Below are 26957 nucleotides of genomic sequence, written 5' to 3' on the forward strand. Positions count from 1 at the left end.
CCGCGGGCCCGTTTCCGTGCGCGCGCCATTTTCGGGTGTGGGGGGGCGGAGCCGTCGCTCCTGTAGAGCGGGTCCGACCGAGCTCGGCGGCCTCGCACCCGGCTGGCCGTGAGTCCCTGCTCGTCCCAGCGGAGGCGGACCCGCTCCCGAGCCGAGGCTGAGCACCCCGCGGGGAGCTCGGGCACGCCTGTTCCTGTGGGCGCGGTGCGCGGGGAGCGCTGGCGCAGCGGGGCGGGAGTTTCAAACGCTGCGTCCGGGCGCTTCGCTCTCGGGCAGCTGCTCGGGCTTGTGTTCATCCAGCGGGAAAAATCCGTAGGCGTTTGAGGAGGAAGCTGCAGATGCTGGAGCACGCCACTGCTGTCCTTTGGGTGCGCAGGTTTATTGGCAAAGCTGCGCTGGGGGAGCACAGAAAGAGAGAGGAGGAGAGTTGGTAAAAACGTCTGGGCTTTCGTGTTTCCTCAGCCGTGTTTTTCTTTCTGCTCTTTTCCTCCCCCTGTTTTTCCTCCTTTTTAAAGGCCTCCGGGTGACACGTAAAGCATATGCATGGCGGTCTTTGCAAATTACCTTGGTAATGTGTGAAAGTATCTTTGTATGAATTGAATTTCAGCGTTAAACGCTTTCTATATTTCTATAGTTATTTTTAAGTAACTGGCTTTTCCGGCTGTGTAAAAAACTTAGTAGAGCAGAATGTAGTCTTAAAGCATGATATAAAACATAAAAACTTTATAACTTTAGCGCATTCTGATCTAAAGAGACATTGAGAAGGTTTTGTAGGGGGGTGTTAATGTTTACTGTTAATGATCTTCAGTGATTTCTAATTACATGAAAATAAATCAAGTTCAGTCTTGCTTCTGTGGAAGTTGGTATCTCTCTAGTGTTGGAGGCTTGTGGTGAACGAAGCTCGTAAATGAAATCCGAGTAGACATATCATTCATATTACGAGTAGTTGAGCTATTTGTATTCAGAATCCAAATTTAAGTATTTTACAAAATAGACTCAAAGATAGCAAAGACTGGTAGGTCTTGGCAGGCTTTTAGAACTCACCCTTAGATATATATTCAATGGGATTTGAGAAACTTAAGTCCTTAAATAGCTATACTTTATGACAATGAAAAAGCCTTTTTTTTGTTTTCAACTTACATACTTTTTTAAAATTTTTAATTAATGGAACGTAGGGTGTTTGCAGTGTATTTGTCTGTCCCATTAATTAAGTACCATGTGACACTCCATAACAATATTTAGAAACTAACAGTTGTTTTTTAAGAAATTGTATTGATGCAGACTGGCAGAAACCAAATGATAACACCAAAAAGGCAACTCCCTTTTTTGTTAAGTGTTCTCTCAGTGAAGCTGAGTCTTCTTATTATTGTCTCCTTATTGTGCTTGTCTTTCAGGAAGGTTTGGATGGATACCTCCCCTGTGCATCAGGGAAGTTGTTCATCCTGGACTTCAAGAAATTGTATTTGTATGCTTACTTTGTTTTTTTAAGTAATTGTATGGCTTGACGTATAACAACAAAGCAATCCACTATGCTCTGTATGCATACAACTACAATGAGGTTGAGTGATTGTAGTAAAGAAATGGATTAGAGGCCTAAATTCTGTTGAAAGTAAATCTTAACATGAGAACTTGATTTAAAAACAACCTGGAATTGAATAGGTGCCTTGCTTTAAAGCCAAATTAGAGTACAAAAGAATGCGCCCTCCAAAGGCTGGCTGTTCTGACAGACTGTGGTGTTAAATATGAGCGACCACACAGTGGATTAGCTCCTCATGTATCTTAAGCAGATCTCTGAGAGCAGGTATGTCATCTAGTCTGATTTATTCAAAGGAGCATTTTAGTTTATCTGAGTATACAGTAGTGTCAAAATCACAAAGAAAAAACATTCCAGATTTTATTTGATTTTTATATTCTAATTTTGGGGGAGAAGAGAGAAAATAAATAAGCATGAGACAAACTTTGTACAATAAGTGCAGGAATTAAGTGGTATTGTGAGGGGAGAAAGCAGAGTATATACTACAGGCCTTGTGTAAAACTGGCAAGGTGTGAAAACCAGAAGAGTAACGAAAACAGAAGAAATTGAGTGTGTTAATGGGGTACCATGGAGAGTGGAGCTGTATAACTAAGGTAAAGAAATATACTGCCTAATGGGTGTATGTTTTTAACTAGCATGCATTATAGGTAGGGCTAGTTGCACAATACCAAAATTGACACACTAAAACATAGGCACTGGTGTGAGAAATGAGACAACTCTTAGTTAAATAAAAAATTAAAATAATTTATTGAAAATGGAAAAATTACAGAAATTAGAAAAATACAGAATTTTGGGATCCTATGGCTCGACAGATGGTATGCCCCAGGAACGCAGGGATTTGAGATCTTCTGGCTGAGACAGCACTGGACCTCAGGTAGAGAAAAAGGACTTACAGTGCTAGGCTAGCTTTTGGCTGGTCCAAAAGCAAAAAAATTACTAAAGGCTCCTTAATAGGAGTAAGGCCTTCCCAGCACTGACATCCACCACCGCTAGGCTGGAGAGAGAGGGTGTGTCGTTGTCTCTCGTTGTTTTATAGTGCCTTTGCTCCGCCCACAGCCTGCCCCTTCGGTTTAAAGTGATTGGTGCTCGCTCTTTGACAGATCATCTCTGTCCACCAATGGCTCATCGTTGTCAGAGGGGTGGTATCAGTTGAGATAAGGGTGCTAAAATGCCTTCATTAAAATTCAGGTTGCCGTGGAGCTTGCCTACAGGGTAATGGCTATGGGGCTAAAAATAGATGCTGGCTGTTAGAACTGGGGTTTTTGGAGTTAGCCTTGGAACCAAAGTACAAGTAAAAACACCTAAAAAAAGTATTAAAATACATCCAGCACATCTTAAAACACTTGTAAAAGTGTACAGTAAACACAGGAAAGATAACTCTTATGGTGTACAGGTGGTTTGAAGTTTGAAAAGGGAGCATTAAGTTGGGAATTTTTAACTGGGAAGGGTGCAACTCTCTTAATAAACTACTTTGAACAATTGAAAACACTGATAATGGAACTTGATTTTTGTACCTGGGCTGATGGGTTAACTTTAACATTCAATTTGAAAATATTTAACTCAAAATTAATTAATTAAAGCACTTAATATGCAAAGACCAAGCACAAATAGGGATTTCATGTATGACAACTGGTGTTTCTCTCCAATCACAGTGTTAGAAATGTCAAAACTTCTGTTGGAAGGGACAGTCCGAGGTCATCATGTTGTGTTGAGAGCATAGTAATAAGTCAAGTTGGCCCAGTCCTGTTTAAGGGCTCTGTGATTGCCCAAAGTAGTAAATTTGGGTTCTGTGCCTGCCTTAAGTAATAATTTGTTCAGAAACATAACAATTTTCTGATGAACGCTGATATCCCTGGATAAGAAAGGGGTGTGCCATCTTGAGCCAGGCGTGCACGTTGGGTTTGTTGGGAGGAGCTATTCCCCAGGCATCCAGGGCCAGAATAAAGTAATGCCTTCTTACTAGTACTGCATTGGAGTTCTCGTCCCAAATTTCAGTGCCAATCAGTGCTGATTCCCTGCTCAGAGAGGCTTCCACCAGCATTGGATTAAAGCAGTAGGGCAGTATGCCAGCTGGATGCTAAAAATGTCTGCAACCTGTGAGCAACCACTGCAATACCGTCATTCTTTTCTGAACTCCAGCTTTAATTTCCCCAGCCAGAATCTCGGGGTCTTGACCCTTCTTGTATCATCTTGGAATGCAAGGAAAGTTTAAATTGTGTTGTCATTGTAAATATTCCTCAAATAGCTGTAAGATACTTCTGTTTGAACAGAAAATTTTAATGTGAATCCTACCTCAAATCAGGAAGTAATTCCTTCAGGAATCCAGTGTCTTTTAAATTAAACTTGGATTGTGTGTATGTAAGGGACACATGGAAATTAGTATTTTTTTCATTGTTTATTTTTTTTCTTTTCCTCAACCGAGGTTTTTTTTTTATTTATGTTCAGCTTACTAGTAATGCAACTGTTCAATCCAAAGAAGGTATTTAGTAATAAACCGTCTGTGAACTGGAGTCACTTCACTTAGAAGACTTGGTTGCAAGTGTTCTTGGATAATAAAAGTAGAACTGGTAATGGCAAACATCTATTTTCAGAACCTCACATTCATAATACTTCATGTCATATTCTGAAACTATTTTTGTTTGGTCTTCACAGCTAAAGTCTGCATTCTGACAACAAGGAAGCTGAAACTATGGGAGTGACTTATCTGTGGCAAATCCTTGAGCCTGTGAGACAGCCTGTCAACCTGAGTAGTCTCAGAGGGAAAACGCTTGCTGTTGATTTAAGCTTGTGGGTTTGTGAAGCACAGACTGTTAAAAAGATGATTGGAGTAGTTACCAAGCCACATCTCAGGTATGGCATCCATATAAATTCTTCGAGCCAAAAGTCTTGGAGGTGTATATTTTAAATATGCTACTTACTCGAAAGACTTCTAAGAGTAGCTCTGAAATTCAGATGACTGGTGTTTTGATTCAGTTATCACTTATGCTACATATGTAGAAGGTTTGAAGTTAATTCTGAGTTGAGTGCCATGTTGAATTAAATATGTTTAAATCATTCTTCAGGCATTTGAACAATCTTGAAGAATATGCATATTTTTAATTTAAATGACTCACCCAAGGAATGAGCATATCTAAGCATCTATAACTTCAACTGCTGTTTTCTACATACAGTGCTGACAAAAATGAAAATATACAGCAATTTTCATCAGTGCATTTTTTTTGAGAATTTGTATTTTGGAGTAACTTAATGTATGGATTGATTTTTTTACATCATTTGTGAAAATAGAACTAACCTCAAAAGACCAGCTTACTGTTTTTTGCCAGTAGTAACTGTAAAATTAAATCTAGAGTAATGGTCTCTCCATGTCAGTCGAAGAGATATAAATGATCTACTCCTTTTGAAAGGTTGATACTGGAATTACTGGTGAAAGCATATGCTGTTTGATATGACTTCTGTTAATTTTACTGTTGTAGTCCAAATATTTATTATGGCAGTCTTGTAAAATCCCACCCATCAGTGGTGCTGTTTTGCATATGAAATAAATTGGCATGGTAATTCAGGCACCCCTTCAGATGTACCTGTATTGATAGATTTGGGATTAATATTTGATATAAAATAATCAATGTGAATATGTGTTTGCAAGCAGATTTTGGATATTGAATGTTTTTTTTTTATTAAGCCTTTTAAGTTTGCTTACATCTTTATGCCCAGAAAAGATCTTTCCTGTCCTTTAGCGGTATTTTCTTGGGAATTTTGTAAAGCTGCTACAATTTCATAATATGACAACTTCAACCAAAGACAGGAATATAGATCAAGGCTTTGTTTAGCTTGGGGGTGAGAGAACCATAAGATGTGAAGACAATGCTAGGATTTTTCCAGAGGTAGGCTCAGGAAAATACAGGGGATATAAGGAAAATGTCTGAAGAAATCAGGCTTCACAAATAGTACAGCTTATGGAACACTTTGCTTTATTGCAGAAACCTATTTTTTCGGTTCTCTTTCTTTACATCAATGGGAATTAAACTAGTGTTTGTCATGGAAGGAGAGGCCCCCAGGTTGAAAGCAGACACCATGAGCAAGAGGAATGAGATGCGCTATGGACCTTCAAAGAAAGTTGGAGCTGCAAGAACAGGGAGATCTTTATTTAAAGCCATGTTAAAAGAGGTGAGTAACTGAGTGTTTTAAGTATTTTTATTGTGATAGAAAGAAATCTTAACCAAATCAAATACAGGAACCTGAAATAATTAGTATCATTTGTTACAACCCATCCCTGAAGGCCAGGTAACTGAGGTTCTTGTTAATAGATCCCGTGGGGCAGATTAGGGTGAAATGACACTGAAAGACTGGTCTGTACATCTTTTACATTGAGCCAGTTGTGCAAGGGAGGAAATCTGAACGATAAAAAGCATTATCCCACCTCACAGGATCTATTTATTTTTGGCCTCACCCAGCTCAAAAACCAGCTTGTTGCTAAACAAAGGCTGGTTTGTTGTGGTCATCCTCCCATGGTGGGTGTGCCCCCCTTTTGTCATACTGGATCAGAGATTTCACCAGCACACACCCAAAAACTCCTCCTCTTCAGCTGGGAGGTGCAAACCTGGCCTCAGCACAGCACCTGCTGCTTTTGCAAATGGCCAATTGTTTGAGTCATTAACCCCTAACGTTTGAGGTTTGAAGGAATGTGCACCTTTGAAGGCAGGCCTCACAGCATCTATTAAGTGTTGTAGAAGAGAAACAGTGTCAGAATAATTTTCTCATTCAACATGTTCCCGTGCATGTTGTGCTATTGTGGTTGACAACCATAATTGAGTATTTATTGCAAAATTTAACTTTACTGTTCTTCTATGGTGTTGGTATCCATACTTCTTTGTATCCTCACACTCCCATTAACCATTTTTGTCTATTCAGAATTTTATGAAGTGGAATTTATGGACATTCAGGGCTTCACTATGCTGTATATACCAATTCATGTTTATTGTTAAATTCTGAAATAAATTATTTTCTCTGAAATTGGTAAGTATGTATCGATGTGTCTTATACAGTGGCCCAGTCTTGGTAGGATGACAGCATCATACTTCTGTGCTTGATATTCTCGGGGAGTTTGGCACCTGTTGGAAGATGTCTATTCTGGCTCAGCATTACTTCTTGACTGAACAGTATTGCTTCACAAAGATAAATATTCCTTTGCTACTCTTCTTCTGAAAACATCCTGAATATCTATTTACAATGAAAAGGTTTTTGTGAAGGGGTGCCCATTAATCATGCTGTGTTCAAGTCCTGTAGTTAATTCTTAGCTCTTTGTGCACATTTACTTTTCATTGTTACAAGAAACTAAACTATTTTTGCTGCATTAGTGCTTTCATTGATGTAGTATTACATAGGCAGTACAAGAGTAGCAGTTTTTATATGTACTTGTGTCTGAGAAAATGCATGCTAATAACTGAGTTTAATAGCTCAGCATTCAATGTCTTTCCTTTTGTCTTCCTTCTTCTAGTGTCTTGAACTGCTGGAGTGTTTAGGTGTCCCTTGGGTTCAAGCAGCTGGAGAAGCAGAGGCAATGTGTGCATACCTAAATGCAAAAGGACATGTTGATGGCTGCATTACCAATGATGGAGATGTTTTCTTGTATGGAGCTCAAACAGTTTATAGGAACTTTGCCATGAATGCTAAGGTAATGTACCTCACCCTGTTCTCATCCTTGCTATAGACTCATTATAGAAACATAAACCGAAAGAAAGGGACTTGAAAAAACTGCTTAGATGTTATTAAACTTACCTTGCAGTAGCTGGGTTTGTTTAAAATAAATTTGATTCATTGGTAATTCTTGTATTGGCTAGGAGAGCAAAACTACTGAGAACAGGGTAATATTGCCTGTGTTTGTAGTACCCTGTGGTGTCTCTTATAAAGCTAAATAGCAAACTTTTCCTGTTTCCTTCTTTACAGTGGAGAAGTTGAGTGAAGTAGTTGCTTCTTAGAAATTTTACCCTTAGGTCATATGGGAGTGGTCAGCCTCCTGGGTCTAATAAGTGTTCCCATACTTGCATCTTACAGGTTCATTTTAATACGAATATACTTGTTAATTCTGTTCATCCCCATTGAACATGAATAGGGTAGGGATTGTACATCTGTATCATAATCAGTTGTTGTGGTCATTCAAAAACCTAAATAATTTATGGCCTTGAGCTGAAGTGTTCATTTGTTAAGAATACAATTTTCCAGAACTGGTGAAAGGCTAGCCCAAATTTCTGTAATTTATAGTGTTCATCTAAAAGACTTGTTGAGAAAATACTTCAGAGAGATGAGAAAATCAGTAGAACAAAAGAAGTGCACTACAAATTTTTTTAAAAAACTACTATTAAAAAAAAAATTAAAGTTGATGGAAGGTTATTTGCTTTAGAGACACCATGTTTGAGTTCTTCCTTGACCTGGTTCTTTCATTCAGCCTCTTTGCAATTTATCACCAACAATGAAGGCAAGCTTAGTCTTTCAGGTGTGCTTAGTTACATATATAAATAAGCATAAAAAAATAATTTGTGAGCGTGTGTCTGTCAGGGTCATCTGTTCTAGAAAAATGAATCACTTTGGGTTGTTGGTTTGTGTGGGGATTTTTTTTGTCATTTTTGAGGAAAAGGCGATGGCCTATGTTTTGATTAATGTTAATCAAGTTTTCATTTTGGTTTTGAGTCCCTTTACCCTTCAAAGATTCCTTTGGTGTGGGTGAATAGGGGTGAGTAAGCAATCACAACTGAACGTGACTCAGGGCAGTTCCTTCCCTGATGTAGCAGAAATAATGTGCAATGAATTTCTCTTGCAGGATCCACATCTTGACTGTTACACAATGTCCTCTATTAAGGAGAAACTTGGTTGTGACAGAGAGTCTTTGATTGGGCTAGCAGTTCTTCTGGGCTGTGATTATCTTCCAAAGGTAAGCAATATAATTATTTTTTATTAGGTGCTTGCACTGTCTTGAAAAGCAACAAAGTGTATCAAGGGGGATGTGCATGCTGGCAAAGCTGTATGCAATGCCTGATTACTGAGATCCAGTAGAATGTGCGTAGCAAGTCGCTGTAAATTCTGTTTGTGAAAGGCTAAAGATATTCAAAGTGGTTCATGAACATCAGTCTTTCTAAGACTGTTTTGTATTGTTCCAAACCTTTCTTATAATGGAAGTGAAGGCAAAAGTTCAGATGCTGATTACATTGAGCCAGAGTGTGAGAACTCCATTGTTTGTGAGGATGCTTTGTAACAAATCATATACAAGTGCATCCCTGGCAGAGTAGCTGTGGAAAATGAGAAAAAATGGCTTTGTCTGTGCTGTTTGGAGGACTTAGTAGTGATGGTTTTGAGCTATAGTTATTAGTAAAGGTGGTTCTGGATGCAATTTGGATGTATTCCTGTTCCATTGTTTGTAAATACATAATTTACAAACAATTAGAAGTCATCTTTGAAAGTCTATCTAATTAATGGAGAGGAATCTCACTCATTACTACTTCACTGTTTTCTTTTTTTCTTTCCTGTAAACTCCTGAATTCTTTTTTGAGACTTTGAACAGAAGCTACTGTAATGCTGTTTGAAAGGGAAGAGAAGTGGGATGAAACTTGATTTCTGTACAGTTTATCATGTAGTGACTTCAGGCAGTGGTTGCTCCCATTCAGGCTTACAGTGGATATCTAGTTATTCTTAAGTAATTGTGTCCCAGTTTGATAAAACTGTCCTTTAAACAACTGATACTACTGGAATAACACATACCTTTCATTATTTTTGCAGGGGCGTTTGTTTTGGGTTTTTTTTTTAAATTTTGCTTCTGTTATAGGAATCTTTAAATAGTTTGTTACTGCTGTGTAAAGAGAGGGAGTAAAAAAAAAACCAGTGGATAATCAGTGGTTATTGTACCAAAGCAGCTCCTGGAATGCCAGCTTCTTATATAGTCCTAAAGTGTCACAATTATGTCAGATAGGTCCTTTGAGTTATTGCAGCTCAGCAAAGTAGATGAAGACAGAAACTTAAAAGGAAGGAAAGGTGAATTACAGGAGTGCTTTGGGAATGGAGGCTGACAGAACAGGTAAATGAGAATATCATGCTATAATTGCACTTATTTTGTTGAAAATACATCAAAACAATGCTTTCCTTGCAGAAGCTGAATATCTGATTCCACTTGAATGACTGTAGTCCAATGAGGACTTGGTTTGGAATGTAGATTTATTTTATGTGGTTGCATGTATTCAGTTCTGCCATTACAGCTGAACAAGTATAGATCTATTTGTAATGATGATGTAGAAAGTACACTCAATACAGTCTTTGTATATACTGTAATATATATACTTTACTGATTCTTGGCAAAATAGGGTAAAGATGGAAAGAAGAACTGGAAAGCAGTATGTGTGTTTTAAATCATAGACTGAATTTGGGTCAGAAGGCACCTCTGAAATTCACTTAGTCCACCCCCCCTGTACTGAGCAGCGACATCTTCAGTTAAACCAGGTCACTCAGAGCCCCATTCCAACCTGACCTTTGAATGTTTCCAGAATGGGGCATCCACCACCTCTCTGGGCAACCTGTGCCAGTGTTTCACCACTTCACTGTAACTTCTCTATTCTGAATCTTCTATTTTATTACTACTTTCTCCTTCTTTCTTTGCCTTGTTTTATCTAGGGTGCTACTGAGCATAAGAACAGCTTGTGTGTTACACTGGCAGTACAACTGTAATTTGTTACCTTCTCTGCCCTTAGAACTTGGTCAAAAATATTTTTCTCAATTTATTTTCAACATCTGGAATCGCTTTTTGTCATTTCTCTACATAATATTATAAAGGTGTTTTTTGTGCAAATATGTATATTTTGTTGTAATTAAATAATGTTTTGTGTTTCTCTGTAGGGGATTCCAGGAGTTGGGAAGGAACAAGCTTTAAAGTTAATTGAAACTCTGCGAGGTCAAAACTTACTGCAAAGGTAAAATGGAAAGTTACATAAGTACATTTTTATTCAAAGACTAAGTAGTATGTACTTCAGCTCCGGGACAATATTTGTAATACTTTAATTTAAGGGTGATATTACCACATTCCTTACCTTGTGTTTGCTAAAGGAGTTGGGTGTTTTGCTAGGCAAGTCTCTTACTTGTTTTAAACATTAGCTGACTCCTAGCTCTTGACCTAGCAGGTATATGTTGATATATTGGAGTGAAAGTTGTAGGGACTGATAAGAGACTTTTAATTGGGTTGTGAATAAGGATTTGAGATACCAAGTGCTTTCTGTGTTTGTTATCATAATGTGTGTGTCAATACTAGAAATCCAATATAATGTACTTAAAAGAACCCTGTTTCATAGGTTGGAAAACTGTTTCTTGGATAGATGCTTGAGAAGTATAAAGAGATTATTTTTCAGTGTTTCAGGTGTGAAAGTTAAAAATATTTCTTGATCCTTTTAACATCATCCTTTTAGGTTTGAGCAGTGGAAGGAACAATTTCAGTATGATGATAATCCACCTTTGGTTGTTAAAAGGGTAATTCACTGTTCAGAGTGCCATCATCCAGGTCAGTGTGAAAAGAGCTGAGTTGTACTTTTAGCCTAATTGTTTACTTTTTGTTATAGGGTGAGGGTGATGGTTTTTCTTTGTTTTATTGGGATGTGGGGTTTTTTACTACTAGAAATAAAAATGCTTTTCAGCTTCCATCTTCACATTTTCAATGTTGTATATATGTACCCTTATATTAACACTTTTAAGGCTTGGGTCTACTTTTTTTTCAAATGTGAGACTAGTTAGCAGCAGATGGAACGCTATCACAATGCTGTTGTGGGATCCCAGATATTTACCTTTTTAATATGATCAGTAAAGAAAGCATGTTATACTCTATACTGCTCAGCAGCTATTTCTTTTGTTGCCTGAATTGGTCCTACATCAAGAGGACCTAATCTCATTAGCATTGATGAGGTTTGCAGCAGTGGTTTCTTAAAAAGAAATTAATCCCAAGGGCCTTCATTTTGGTATCATCTCTTTGATCAGTGAACTCATTCAAACCCATCATTTGGTGAAGGAAAAGTGTGATTCAAATATATGACTTACATGTGTTTTCCAGGTTATCACACATTACTTCTGTAATTTTTAGATAATAACTTGTCAGCTTAAGATCTGGAACTGTTGAGGGAAAAAGTCTTCAGAAAAATAGAAGTCTGCATGTCTTTTTCAGTTTTTACTGTAGATCCATAAATGCAGCTAATGCACTCAGATCTGCTTACAGCTGCTATCACATTGGATTCATATGTGTTCTGAGCTTTATATTTGTGATATTGACTTTATAGGTTTGGAGATTTTGGAAAGCCTTTTTCTCCTCACTTCATGTGTCTGTTGCTACAGGATCTTACAAGGAACATGAGCACAATGGATGTAAAATCTGTGAAACTGTGAGATGCTGCAAACCCAGTGACTCCAAACACTGCTGCCCTTGTGCATGGCATCAGTTGGAGCGAGTGAAACAAGCAAATGCAGTGGAGGACAGTATCAGAAAGTAGGAATGGCCTGAAAATTTAACTGCTTTTCCCTGCATTTGTGTGCAGGGTGAGCATTTATATTCTGCATTTTTCCCATTTGCCTTCAGTACCTAACACATTTGTTTTACCTGCAGAAAAGCCAAGAGTTGTGAGGGCTTTCCATTCTCTGAGGTAACAAACAAGCCTACTTAAATTTTTTTAATCGATTAGTTGAAATTTCAGTTTTCTGCCCTTTCCTAAGCTGTGTCTTTTATGTTTTATCTCAAGGTTATCCAAGAGTTTCTTGTAAACAAGAACAAATTGATCAGCATAAAGGAATGTCAAAGGCCAAATTTATTGTCCTTTCAGGTATATAACAAAATATTGGATATTCTGCTTTGTAGTCTTTTGTTTATTACTAAGGAAGCCATCTGTGATAATTGTGATATTCACTGGTAATTTTACTCAAAATAAGAATTAAAGAATCTTGCTACAACATCTTAGTATACTTCACTGTTCTGAAAGCCTAAAATTGAAGACTTTGGAAAAAATCAGTTGCTGTAAATAGGTGGATAGAAAAGTGGAATGAAGAGAAAGCTCATTTGTGTTTGTTTTTCATTGTCCAGTATTTACTAGAAGGGGGTGAGGGTATTAATATATGCACATTATCATTGTTTTTTAGGAAGGCTTTTTACTTGGTTTTATTGGCAAAATCGTATCCCTTACAATGTTTCATTTTTTGGGATTGATGGCAGTGTAAGAGTTATGGATAGTGTAGTAGACCACAGTTAAACAGTGTGGCTTTAATGAGAGTCCATGTTCATTCTCTCACATGTGACATCTGTAACTTTCACAGCTCCTTGCAGAGCTGACGTGAGTCTGACAAGGTGTTTAACAACTGTCTTATCCCTTCTGCTGCCACCACACAACTGTTCCCTTGGCTTGTCACTGAGAGCTGATGAATGTGCCCTGGTAGGGATGGCTGTTCCCTACCCTTTTAATGTATAAAAGCACCCTAGGTATTTTAATTATTTATTCTCGTGTCCCAACTGCATAACTGTCTAAGCATGATATCTAACAAAATAAAGAAAAGTTTAAAGTTTGGTTTTGGTTTTTTTTGTATATGAACAGATATTTGCTTCAGAAAAAATGGAATGGACCAAACATTATGCTTGTAAGAAGCTGTTAGCACTGTTGACATGTTATGATATGATCCAGAGAAAATCTGGATACATTGACTCAAAACAGCTGCAGGCAATACGGTAATGTAGTTTGATTACTTGAATTTAATATGTTTACTTCTGTTGACAGAGCAAAACCACAAGGTTTTTTTCCATCTTTGTTTCAAACTTTCTGCTTGTTTTGAATAGAGGTTAAAAATTCACATCAGTGCACCAATCCTACTACTGCTGCACAAAGTAATAAATACATAGAGAAGTTTCCTTTCATTCTAACTGGCAGTGCTTGTGTTCTATGCTTGCTCCTTGTTCCTTTTCCTTGGATCTGCCTAGGTCCTCTGCTCAGGTTCTTAGCAGAAGTTTAATTCAATTCTGTGTCTCAAAGAGCTCAGGCTTAGAAATGAGCATCATAGTCTCTGATTGCTTATCAGACCTACCAGCTGTCATTGTATTATGTGTCAAAACTGCATTTCATTGAGGACTGCTGCATTTAGGAATGTAAAAATGGCCAAGTATACTGTTACTAAAAATGGACATGCAGGGGGGAAAAAAGCATATAAGCATGTAATTACTTTTTCCCAGAATAATTCCCACCATCCATGTTTGTGTTACTCTGGAATTTTCAGAGCCGGAATTAGTATTTTCTTATTCTATCAGCCCTCAATGTAATTTATTTTTTTATGATCTAATCTTTTCTTAAACTTAAGTAAACTTTTAGAATCTATAGTATCTGTTAGCAGATCTGAACTTCACTGTGTGAAGGGAATTGTGACTTTATCTGATGGTTTCATTTCTCAAATGAAACCCAAATTCCCTCTGCCCCCCTAATTCTTTTGTTGGAACAAGGTTAGTGGTTTTTCCATGCTGGTCAAGATTTTTAGACATTAATTCTTGGAGGACAGGAGGACAGTCAATAGTGGTGTGATAGTATCTCTTCTGGGTTGATGTGTCATAGTCATGAATTATTACTTCCAGAGATGCTGTTCTATTCAGCGTTATCTTTCAAAAGACTGGGGAGACTGGTTGGGAGATGCTTTTTAAATAGATTGGCAAGGTACATTACCAGCATTTATCTCAATGAATGAACTCATTGGCATTCTCTGTTTATAACACTTTTTAGTGTCTCAAGAGTTTAAAAGACAATGCGTGCTCTCAAAGATTTCTTTTGTTAACAAGTATTTAAAGATGCAGTAAGGGTTCAGCAGGATCAGCATGATCCTACTCTTCACACATAGGAACCTACTAAACTGGGATGTAGATAGTCTTTAGAAAAATCCCATAGTGGCTGTCCCTGGTCAGTTCAAGTTCTCTCTCTCCTCATGTTCTCATGCAAAAGATATAAATGACCCTTTCTGGTCATTCAAAAAATTACTGTCCAGGGCCACAGCTTTCTCTGCCATTAGTATCTTAAAATCAGAGAATCATTTAATTTGGAGAAGTCCAGCCATTAACCTGACACTGACAAGTCCATCACTAGACCCTGTCCCTCAGTGCCACATCTACACATCTCTGGGGATGGTGGTTCAACCACTTCCCTAGGCAGTTTGTTTCAATGTTTCTCTCTGTGAAGAAATTTTTCCTACTATCCAATCTGGTCCTCCCCTGGTACAGCTTGAGGCCGTTTCCTTTGGCTTATCACTTGTTACTTGAGGGAAGAGACTGACCCCCACCTGGCTACAACCTCCTTTCAGGCAGTTGCAGAGAGCCGTAAGGTGCCCCTGGACTAAACACCTCCAGCTTCCTTAGCTGCTCCTTTCATACTTGGGCTCCAGACCCTTCATCACTTCCATTGTCCTTCCCTGCACGCACTTCAGCCCCTCCATTACCACCCCTTCTTGTGGTGAGGGGCCCAGAAATGGACACAGGATTTGAGGTGTGGCCTCACCAGTGCCACCAAGTACAGGGTCACTGCCCTGGTCCTGCTGGCCACGCTACTGCTGATAGAGGCCAGGTGCCATTGGCCTTCTTGGCCACCTGGGCACACCTGGCTCATGTTCAGCTGCTGTTGACCAACACCTCCAGATCCTTTTCATCTTGGTCACTTTCCAGCCACTCTTCCCCAGCCTGTAGCACTGCAGGGGTTGTTGTGACCCCAGAGTGAGACCTGGCACTGGGCCTTGTTGAACCTCACACCATTGGCCTCAGCATCAATCCAGCCTGTCCAGATCCTTCTGCAGACCCTTCCTGCCCTCCAGCAGATCGACACTCCCAGTCAGCTTGGTGTCATCTGTGAACTGACTGAGGGTGACCTTGATCCCCTCATCCAGATCACTGATAAAGACATTAAACAAGACTGGCCCCAGTATTGAGCCCTGGGGAGCCCCATCAGTGATTGGCCTCCACCTGGAGGTAACTCCACTCACCACCCTTCTCTGGGCTTGACCATCCAAACAGTTCTTAACCCAGCCATGAGCAGCCAGTTTCTTCAGGAGAAAGCTGTGGGAAATGGCATCAAATGTTTTACTAAAGTCTAGGCAGATGACATCCACAGCCTTTCCCTTATCCCCTTGGGTGGGTCACCCAGTCGAAGAAGATCAGGTTGGTCAAGCAGGATCTGTGTTTCAGGCAGGTCAGCTGAACATACTAAACCTGATGTTTGTAGAAGTCTGCATTATGTTTGTCTTCTACAGAAGCACTTTTTTTTTTTTTGTGTAAGTGGTCTTCTGAGTGTTAAAAGAAATAAAAATGCTTCAGGGCTTAAGTCTGTAGTCCAAATATCACTGTATACAGAGTGGTGTATTTTTTTAAAAGGTGTAGAAATCTCAGTTTCATGAGAAGGTTTTTTTTCTCTGAATCATCCAAATTAGAAAATTGAAATATGTTCGTAGATTTGGGCCATTTAATGGACTTTTCTCTTCTTACAGGATTGTTAAGACACGTATTAAAAATGGAAGTCCTTGTTTTGAAATTGAATGGCAAAAACCAGGTGGGTCTGGTTTCTGTGTACATTATGGAACAAAACAGTTCATAGAAAAAGATAAAATCAAGCTTTAGAGAGGACAACACTTTGGCAACACTCTGAGGCAGTAAATTGTGGGTGAGATTGGAAACTGTTCTCTGGAAACAACAGAAAATGTGCTTCAAATTTCATATACCCTGAAAGTAAAAGCAATGCTTTAAAGAGAAAAAGAATTACCTAGAAAGCAAGGGACTCAGTCTTCAGCGACTTTTTCTGGTACATGTTAATAAGATCTGAACTGTGTATTTCTTAATTTATTTCACTGTGTACCTGAAGCTGTCACTATTTACTAGCTAGAAAATTTTCTATGCTGCCAGACTCCTCCCTGTAGTGTGTCCATTTGTACCAGGAGACTGGCAGGAAGAAAAAGACTTCACTTGTAGGTAAATCTCAATTATCATACTATTCTTTGTACTCAAATCTGTGCCGTTTGGTTTTTCATTCCCTGCTTTGATGTGTGTATATTCATATCAAAAGTACATTCATTATTTTTTCAGAACATTATGTTGATCCAGAAGATGAGCCTGTGGAGTTGTTTGTAGTCACAATAGAAGAAGAGTCTTTGTTTCAGGCTGCTTATCCTGATGTCGTTGCCCTCTATCGAGAAGAAAAGTCAGAAGTTCTTCAGAAGAAACAGAAAAGTAAGTCCAGCAGCTTATTTCTTAGGATTTTTTGGGTCTTGCCAGAATGCAAAAAAGCAGAAAATATTTCTTCCACTCCTGAACAATATCCTGCCAAAACAAGATGAGGTCATGATACCCTGCAAGGACTATGCTTTAATCTTACTATTCTATACTTTAGCACTAAGAAACTTGAACTGTGATTTTTATGCTGTTTGAAGTGCACTTTTTATTTTTTTTTTTTTCAGAAAGGAAAGACAGACCAGAAGAAAAGGAATTACCAAATGCTTGCGATGAAGTTACTAATCTTCTGTCTCAAATTAATTTAAAGCCGACAAACAGAATTCTTCCTGTGAAACACTCCATGTCAAATACAAAAGCTCCCTCAGAAGACCAGACCCAGCAGAGAAGTACTGGATCAAAAGATGCAGCATTAGCTGCAGCTTCCTGCCTAACAGCAGTTCACATGCCAGCATCAGCTGCTCTTGCTGACTCATCTGTGCCCTCACAAAGCACTAAATATTCAGAGATATCATCCTCTGTACCAGCTGGTCTGCAGCTGAGCAGTATTGATGGGAAAGGACCCTCCTTCAGCACTTCACCAGCCCATCGGGGTGATGACCATGATCCAGCAGCTGACTTAACCACATGCATAAAACACTCACATCCACTAGGTCGTGAAACAGTAAGAAATAGCTCAGAATATTCAGATGTTGCACAGTCTGATATGCATTCAGATAGTGAAGATGATTTGTTTTCAAATGTTGCTATGGGACAACTTCAGGAGTGGTCTTTAAGTGAGCAAATACTGAAGAAGGCTCCCATTCCCTCACAGCCTTTATCTGAAGATGTAATGCAACTGGAGTCTTTGAAATGTTTTAAACAAGCAAAAGAAACATTGCATCCTGATAGGAACTACGTCTCTTCCTCATGTCAATTAAATAAACCAGTGCAGGAAAGTAAAAATGTTCTCTCAGAAAACTCTGCATGTGAATCCAGCGTGCATATCTATCCAGATGAGTACAAAAAAGCTGACATCCTGGCTGAAATGGTGCAAAAAGGCCCTTACATAAGCAGTTCAACATCTCTAGCCTTCAGTGGGCGAACAACAGAGACTCTTCATCCTGGGTGTGACATGCTTCCAGCATCTCAAAAGCCAGCAGATGCAACTGGTTGTCACATTAAAGAAGCCTGTATTGAAACTACTTGGAAAGCTTCTTCTAAAAAGAGTGTCTGTCAGAACAGATGCTCTTCTAGCGAAGACAGTGATGAGGGGCACGTGGATAAAATCCTGATTTATGAGCAGCAGAAAAGGCAACTGAACCCTGGCCAGTTTAAAAAATGTTTTACCGAGAAAAGGAGTAGTGTTGTTACTAGCAAAAGGACAAACAGTGACTCAGCCCTTACAATTAAGGGGAAGAAGAAAACTACCAGTTTAAAGAAAGATGTTAATAGCTTCTCAGTTCAGGTATCTCCAAAACCAGCCTCTGTACAGGAAGTTAATTGTTCCCAAAGTCCAGAGCAACCAGTTGAGAGATTGGGTTCTGATCCCACACAGCAGGACAAAAGGGCTGTTCTGACTTACGCATGGGCAGACAGTCCCCTTCCCCTCTCTGAAAGACTGAAAGGAAGAATCAAAATCAATTAGGCTTTCCATAAAATAGATTATGATAACAATTAATTATCAGTTAACTATCGATTAACTGTCAGTTCTTGAAGAGTTCTTTCCTGAAGTTTCTGCAGTATGCTCTATCAATTTTATGTGGACACAGTTTTGATGGATAGGAAGTGCTGTCACTGGAGCTGAAGTTTGAAACTATAATGTTAACAAGAGTACCAAACAGTTGATTGTAGGCAAGTAGCAGTTATTCTGGCTGTATTTACATTCTGAACTTGATACATAAGCATCAGGATACAATATGCAAGGATGAGGGAGATTTATTTAAGAAATAAGGGGTTTTTTCCCTACCAATTGGGAGGATTTTGTGTACAGCTATTAGTCTTGCTTATAAACACACTTACGAGAATAGTGCCTGCAGTGCTGTTGGATACTCTAAATAAGACAAAGTGATGCAGCATTTTTAACTGAAATTCTCCATTCTGCTCCACTAACTTAATTTTTGCAAATTTTGAAATGGGTTTTGAAATCCTGTGTTTCTGGTTGTGTTGCCGATCTCTGAAGGACCAAGTAGAGGCACACAGCAGATGTGCCTTGCACAGTAGCTAAATTTGCATCTCCCATGCCCCTTAATAAGCTGTTCTTTGGGGGTGTGCCTCTTCCAAAGGGTGGAATAAACCATGAAAAGATACTCTGGTTTTATAGCTGTCATATCTAATATTTAAAGAATTTGATGACTGTTTTAATTAATCAGTTACAGTTTAGGGCATTTTTTCTTAAAGAAGGTTGAAATCCCATCTAACATTCACTTCAATTCATAACAGAGTGAAAGTTAAGTTACAGAAAAATCTAATTATCATATTGCAAATTCTTTGAATAATATCATGTAAATATTTGGGGTTATTTTAAAAGGGGAGACCTGAGTATAATTATAGTTTTGAAGGTGCTCTTCCTGCATCTTTATTATAGAAGCAATCTCTGTTCATACACCAAAAAAAGTTGTCTTCAACTGCCTGTTGAAGGAATGCCTCCTTGTCTATATTTCTTTGTAACTCTTTCTGTGCACCAGCCAGAAGGAAGATGACTCTTGCCAAGATATATTGTTAACAAGAGAAATTTAGAATATCTGTGCCTTAGAGAAAATGCCCATTCTTTATAATGGTGAAAGACCAAGTTCGGAAGCTGAATTCCAGATTTGTTTAAGGAAGACATTGGTAGCTTATAGATAGCCAAAATGGGAGTTTCTTAGTTTACTCTGTGGGTAGATGGAAAATTTTATTTATATTTGATTTTCCAAATGAGAAATGTATTCTAGAAATAAGAAAAAAAATCAAAAATACTGGAAACTTATTTTCCGTTTTGGAGATGGTCTTTCTTTTGTGGAGACTCTTAAGCACCCAGCTGGAAGAATAGTATTGTGAAGGAGAGTAAGAGTCACCTGGGAACTGTAAATGGAGAGATGCATAGCATGACAGAATGGTTTGGGTTGGAAGGGACCTTAAAATCATCTAGTTCCACCCCCTGTGCCATGGGCAGGGAACCATTCCTTATTCAGTGGACAGTAATGGAGAGATCTGAGTGGGGGGTTTTTTGTGGAAAAACATTGTTCTCGGTTATGTATAATTTTTTTTTTTTTCTTGCTGATGATTTTGAATACTGAAAGTTGAAATCAAGAGTTTAAATTTTCATTAATAAAAATGCCAACAACACATGAACAACCTAGATTTTGTTCCCTCCCAGGGTATGGGAATGTGCTCTTTTGTTGGGGGATCATTCAATTTCACCCACAATGTGTGGATGTCTGTGGTTTAGAGCTTTCTTTAGAATTGGGGAGCCAGAGTGGTTTTTGGAGGGAATTTGCTTTGCTTTCCAAATCTGCTTGGGATGACTGCTTTAAAGGATGAGGAGATGAAAATACTGTGCCAGAATTATGACTAGTTCATATTTTGTGGATGGAAGTCAGAAATGAGATATAAGATATTAAGAACTGCAGAGGAAAAAATGTTATGTTGCTGATTTTTCCTACTAATTAATCTGGTTTCACAAGTCCAGTTCAAGCATGAAAAGCAGAAAATTTTCAATTTTTTTCATATGGAATGCATATGGAATTCATATGAAATCCAAATTTTGTGCCAGTTTCCTGCCACTAGAGAAGGAGCAACAGATGTGAAAAAACAACTGTGTATGATGCACCCTCTATTTAGGCTGTAGCTGCTCATTGCAGCAAATAAAAACATTTATCATTGGGGGTGACTATTGCTTGAATTAAACTTGTGATTCATTACAGAAGGGTAATTAAAGTTTTTAAAGTGTTTTGATTTCTCATCTTTATGTAATTTACGCAGTCTAAGGATTAGGGATGATTTTTCTTTGGAGCTTTTTACTCTGCTGACTGCTTTGCAACATCTCACACTTGTGAGAATGATGTTTAAATAGATTGAGGGGGTTTAAGGTGACTTTCTTCTGCAGGGAATATTTCTACAGGATTATGTTAAACTGCCTGTAAGAATAAATCAATTGATACATCAACCTCATGAGCCTGAATAGATTTTCATTTATCATCTTTCCTGATCTGTCTGAATTGACTTTACCAGGTGCTTCATAAAAAGGAATGAAAGTGTACCTACTATGGAGGTGGGGCAGGTAAGGGGCCCATCGTTCTTGAAGTAGTTTTCTGAAAGGTTTTCTGCACAGCTGCTGTCCCAGCCCGAGTACTTTACCTGGTTTGTCACTCCACATGCTGGCATCCCTCTAGCTTGAATGATGCTCACAGAGATACAGAGCAGAGCTGTAGGTTCTACCTTAGCAGTATAAATATCATTATTTCCACTTCTAAACAGTATTAAACATTAAGTGCAGCTCATTTGTTTAGCATATCTTGACAAAGGGAACCGTTTACTTGGCTTTGTTTAGGATTGAAGCACACTTATTTCAGGTCCACAATCAACAAGAAAGTAAAATAAATGCTGTTTACATGGAATATATACGTAGAGAGCTAGAAAAAAAAACCCATCTCTCAAGGTCTCTGTATCCCACTGACATTTTCCCATTGATAGAGAGTACTGAAATACTTATCCACGTGTGAACCTGCTTAACAAACACAAAATTTTGATGAATGCAATAAATCTTTTGCTAGTTACCCAAGAAATTTCCTAATTTGAGAAGGGGATTATTTAACTTTTAGGGTCTGCACAGCCGTGGCTCTTATTTAAAGGAAGATGCTTGGAAATGGAGTGGCAAAAGAGACTAATGGCAGCTGTTAGTTGAGACAAGATACTCTTTTCATGTCTAAAAAGGTGTCAGGCCCTGCCATATTATAACAGTGGATAAAAGGAAACTGCAGTTGGAATATTACTGGGAGTTGTTGTAAACCCAAGTGCTACTGACAAAACCATAAACTCGGTGCTAGATTTAGCGCTTTTTCCTTCAGGAAACAAAACACTTTAACTGTTTCAAGAAAACAAAATTACCATGGGTGACAGAACCACTCTGCACAGTTCTGCTCCTGTATCCTGCACTGTAGCTACTATCAGTACTGAATTTAAGATTAATCACATATGGAACTTTAAAAGCTCTTTAAACTCAAGCCTTGTCTCCACCCCTGCCCCAATTTCCCTTGACCAAGTTCAGAGGTTTTGTCACTTCAGAGACTGAGCACAGCTGGAGAAAGGGACCTACCTTTGAAAATCTTGCTCATTAAAAGCAGCTACCCCTACTAAAATACCTAATGGATATTTAATTTTCATTAGCTGCCTGAAAAAAAATCAATCAAGGAGAAGAAGTTAATCAGGAATATTTTTAATGCTAACATAGTGTAGAAGTAGCTCTACATTAGTATTTGTTATTTTAATATCTTATTTTAAAATGCAATTTTCTCTGCTAGAGCACCTCTGCAGCCAAGCTTGAAGCCCAGTTAGCTGTCCCACCAAGTATTTTTAACAAAGGTTGGATCTGTGGTAAATTTTGGGTATTCTTTGGCACATGGTAGAAGGAACTGTGAGTGTGGTCTGTTTTGGGTAATTTCATGGGCAAACTAGATGAACTCTTAAGTGCTGGCTTCTTCCCCTATCCCAACGTCCCAGTGTTGGCCTGGCAGTGACACCACATACTAACAGACAGACAGGATAAGCCCAATCCTAGAAACAGTCCAAGTTTTATCTGCTGCAAGAACATGAAATTTTTGGCCCCGTTTGAGGTTGAGTTCAGGCTGTCTTCTAGTCCAACAGAAATGCCAGGTCCCAGAGCAGCTTTAGCCTTTAAGCCTCTCTGTCTCTCAGCCCACTGCAATGAGTTGTAAACATTTTCTTTGAACCTTCTGCACTAGAGAGTTAAATTTGCTGCTTGATCTACATCTGTGTGGGAAAGTGCCCTGAACTTGGTCTCAGAATCCCCAAAACCTGGGGTTTAATGGAACAAAGGGCTTCAAGAGTGACAGCCACATGCGTACCTACTGTACAGGGGCTGTATAGGACTATATCTCCAGAATAATGTATTGCTAGTTTTTCTAATTATTGAATGGCTTCTTTACCAAATCAGAGCTGCCAGTTAGAAATGTGGAATATAGTCTGATTTCTGCTAATTATTGCCATGCCTTCCTGATGGAAAGAAATCGGCAGTGGCTCTGCTAACAGTCTGCTGGGCAGCCAGCTCCCATGGGCTTCGCTGAGCTGTGATGTGGGTTGTCTTTGGCTGTCAGTCACACCAAGCAATACGGAGGGTGCAGGAGGGGTATGTGAGTATGTAAAAGCTTTGCCTTCTCAAAAAACTGAGAAAGGTGATGCTGATATTGCAGAGAAGTTTAGGAAATACAGCAGAAGAGCAGGAAATACTACAGTGGGGTGGCATAGGGCATATATGAATCCTGAATTCCCGAGCACTTGTGTTGCCAGATTTGGTACAACTCCCTGGGAAAGCCCAAGGCATGCGGATCAGCAACTCTGCCTTTGTACAAACCCAGCCAAACTGTTGTCCTCCCTGTGTATGGCTCCTACAACAATTTTTAGTGAGGTATGCACAGCCCAACATCTACTCCTGCTTTTCTGTTGCCTTTTAACCTGAAAAATACGAGCTTTTACAGCATGGTTTCTGTATTTATTATTTATCATGAGATGTGTGAGATTTGTAGGTGTCCTTCCTATCAAGTCCAAGGGAAGGTGATGGGTTTGTGCTCACACATCTCCAAGCAGAAGCACACCTTTGTTCTGGTGTCTACTGAAATGCCATCATCAAAGAGGATGTCACTTCGTTTCCATTTCTAAAAAACCCTTATCTTCTTGTGGATTGCTTAGAATTTTCAAGAAAGATATTTAGGAAAAGTTGTAACCTCATGATTTTTGTTTGTGATTTGTAAAGAAATACTGTTTTCAGTTGATGGCATATTGTTATTTTCCCCCAGTATTACAGTCAGTTGCTACCTGTTCTGGTTTTTGATATGGTAATGGTAAAAACTCATAGAATATGTTATTCTGCTATTCTGTTTTAAGAATATTCTTTTTAGCAATACCAGAAGAAAACACTACAATAATCACATAGATAAGAGGTTATCGTGGTTTGATGCAGAGATTCTGAGAAATAAGAATGAAAGAAAGCAGGATGAACAGTGGCATTTTCTATTTGGGGTTGGTGGTGGGCTTTTCAGCTTCAAAGGCCAAGTTTCTATTTACCAAACAAACCTTTTTCCAGAACCTTCGACTCCAGAACCTTCCACATTGTAATCTCTGGTGTTAGTGGTTTAGAAAGTGGACTGGAAACTATTTTGTAAGAATCCATTCATTTCTGTATCACAACCTAGCATATTTAATAAAAAATTTTTAAAAGGCCACGAATTCTTTGCTTGTTCTGTTATCTACAGCTCACCACTGAGGTCTTACAGAGAGAATGTTCCTCTCCCAATGATGATAAGCTGAAGAATATAACTGTAAAATGGACATGTGGCTCTGGCATCGAAAATGTTTGAATTTTTACAGAGAACTGAACAAATCCATCAAGAATATTATATTTCTTCAAATAATACTGGTGTGTATCTTGCAAAAACTTCTTTGTCATAATGTATCTACCTTGTAAGATAACAGCAATTTAAGCGTGGGATTTTTTTTTCTTTTCTATTACAAAACCAAACAGTTTGTGCTGGGAAGCCATAAGTTACAGATTCAGAAAAAAATGCTATCAACAATCATTAGTGTCCTTCAATGGCCAGGCCACTCTCACCACAGAAGCCAAAGACGTGGAACTGCATTGACATGTCAGTGAACAGGGAGATTTCAAAGCTGTAGGGTCCTCATCCATTGTGAGAAAGAAACAAGCCTGACACTGCAGAAAATTCCTGGGCAGCACAGAAGAAAGTAGATTACACACTAAGGACAGGAAAGGCATCCCATTTCTTCGAAGCCTGCAGACCTTGAGGAAACTCACAAACTGTCAGGCCGAGGGATTTATTACAGGCCTGCAACCGGGTTGCATGTGAAGGACTGAACAGAGATTCTCACACTAAATGTATAAGTACATATGTCTTAACTCTGCAATAAACAAGATTCATTTTGCTCTCAGCTTGTGAGTCTTGCATTCATATGTCACAATCCATGTGGGTGTCCATATGACCTTGTATAGCCCTCTTGTATGGAAATCTTACAACCTTGTTACTCACCCCTGGGGAAAAGACCTGAGTTTGTATCTTGTGATTAACTGGTGATATAACTTGGAATATAACCCCATGTAAGTGACTGTGGCAGGATGAATGTGTCAGAGGAAGAATATATTAAAAATCTGACCAACAGAAGAGCGAGTGAGGTACAAAGTGCCAATGGTGGAGATAGAAGTTACCAGCACAGATGTTCTGGGAAGTCTCACCAGACCCACACGAGGACACCTTCTGAAAACACAGAGCTCAGGGTCCCCAGCCAGCTCCCCTCAGACACTACCTTGTCCAGCCCAACCAAGAGCTTTCTGAAAGCAGCCTATCCTCTTTCGAGTTCCAAATAAAGTTCCCTTAACAAAACCTCTCTGCAGATGATCATTTAAGAAAATACAGTGCTAGGATTTTTCCTTATAAATAAAGTATATTGTGATTGTGGGGGTTTATAACTCTTGCTCTTCTAGTCAATTAGATTTTTCAAATATTCTATTACATCACTGAAACTATCCATAAAAAAACCCCAAGACATAGTACCTCTTAGGAAAGTAATTATGTTTGCAGAATGACAGCCAAAAGTAAAGATGGGTACAGCATCTATCTGGAGAACACACAGTTTAGGAAGTGCACATTAAAAAATTCCCCTAAATGTGATTCAAGTTGAGAAGACAGTTGATAATTGCTATTATATCAATCACAGTAGCTCATAGTTTGGCAATGAAAAGGAGTGGTTTATTGTAAGTGCTCTTTTATTAATCTATTGTCACAGATCTCACTTTAATAGCAACATTTCGTGATCACATATTTTATTTATGGATAATTTGAAGAATCTGTTATGCAGATATTCGGATTAGTGGGCTATCAAACCATTAGCCAAATAAATCTAAAGGTAATAAAACTCACAGGAAGATAGATGGCTTTCTTTTTCTTGTTCTTTTCAGCTAATTCAGGCTAATTTAAGCCTTTCACAGAATGGTGATAATGAAGGATTTGTTCTCAGCAGCGTTATGGAAGGTGATTTACATTTGAAAGTTTGACACATTTATAGGCCTTTGATCTTTTCCCCTCAGCGCTTGTGCCCCTGGCCAGACACCTACATGCACATTTTACCAGGTGGAAGATCTAGGAGTAAAAGCAGCTCTGAGAGTCACTCTGAAGATGTACACTAGAAAAAAATAATTAAACTATTTGTGTCCAGAAAATATTTTATTGCTGAATTTGAGTTGCCTTTATATAACACTAGAAATAAATACATTGAGACTTCTTTTATTAGAGTTTATTTTAAATTAGAGAAAGTCCTAATGGAAAATTTTAAAGAATACAGTCTGATGGCCCACTAGCTATAAAGATTGGCTTCTTCTATAGGTTTGAATTTATTATTGAAAGGACCTTCTTGCTGCAGGACACTCAAAGAATTTTGATGCCAAGTAAACTCAAGAAAAGACTGTGGCAGCCATGGATCCGCTTATTAAATATTATTTATATTTTTGTTTTGCTGAAAAACCCCAAAAAATTAACTCTGTGGTCAAGAGAGCTATCTTTGGGCTGAAAGAGGAAGCCTTGAAAAAAAAAAATCAAAAAAATGGTGTTATTGGCACCATGAGCATGTGCAAGCATAATCAAACACACAACCCTAGGATATATAAAATATGTTCTTAATATTTACTATTTGACCCAAAAATAAATAGGGAGTCTAAGGATTCAGTAGGAATATTTGAAGTAGGAGTATTTGAAACAGGACTATTGTATTCCTCATGATTCTTTAAAATTCCATGTAACTTGCTGATTCTTCTGCTGGATCATAATGATGAATTCCAGGTGTGTGAGCCAGTGCCTCATTTCATTCTCATCTCAGATTTGATTCCTCAAGTAGTCTGAGTTCACTAATTAAAAATCCCCTGGATGAAATTCCTTCCTGTGCCATTAGCAAATGATATTTCTACAGATTGAGGTTTTC

General features: G+C 38.6%; 1 protein-coding gene across 5 annotated transcripts; it reads left to right on the forward strand.

Annotated features, from left to right (window-relative positions):
• Positions 1 to 47: 47 nt before the first annotated feature.
• Positions 48 to 20964, forward strand: GEN1 (GEN1 Holliday junction 5' flap endonuclease). Of its 5 annotated transcripts, none has more exons than XM_069011627.1 (14): positions 48 to 430; positions 4187 to 4384; positions 5512 to 5698; positions 7029 to 7205; positions 8349 to 8459; positions 10409 to 10482; positions 10972 to 11063; positions 11885 to 12035; positions 12153 to 12189; positions 12286 to 12366; positions 13129 to 13259; positions 16040 to 16101; positions 16632 to 16775; positions 17003 to 20964. In XM_069011627.1, exons 2-14 carry the CDS (start codon positions 4224 to 4226, stop codon positions 18400 to 18402), a joined length of 2808 nt encoding a protein of 935 aa, XP_068867728.1. In that variant the 5' UTR covers positions 48 to 430; positions 4187 to 4223; the 3' UTR covers positions 18403 to 20964. The 5 variants fall into 5 exon arrangements, with proteins under 5 accessions (XP_068867728.1, XP_068867727.1, XP_068867729.1 ...); XM_069011626.1 differs by having other exon boundaries at positions 48 to 368; XM_069011628.1 differs by having other exon boundaries at positions 48 to 204.
• The last annotated feature ends 5993 nt before the right edge of the window (positions 20965 to 26957 follow it).

Source organism: Aphelocoma coerulescens, chromosome 3 (genome assembly GCF_041296385.1).
Source record: "Aphelocoma coerulescens isolate FSJ_1873_10779 chromosome 3, UR_Acoe_1.0, whole genome shotgun sequence".
Taxonomy (NCBI): domain Eukaryota; kingdom Metazoa; phylum Chordata; class Aves; order Passeriformes; family Corvidae; genus Aphelocoma; species Aphelocoma coerulescens.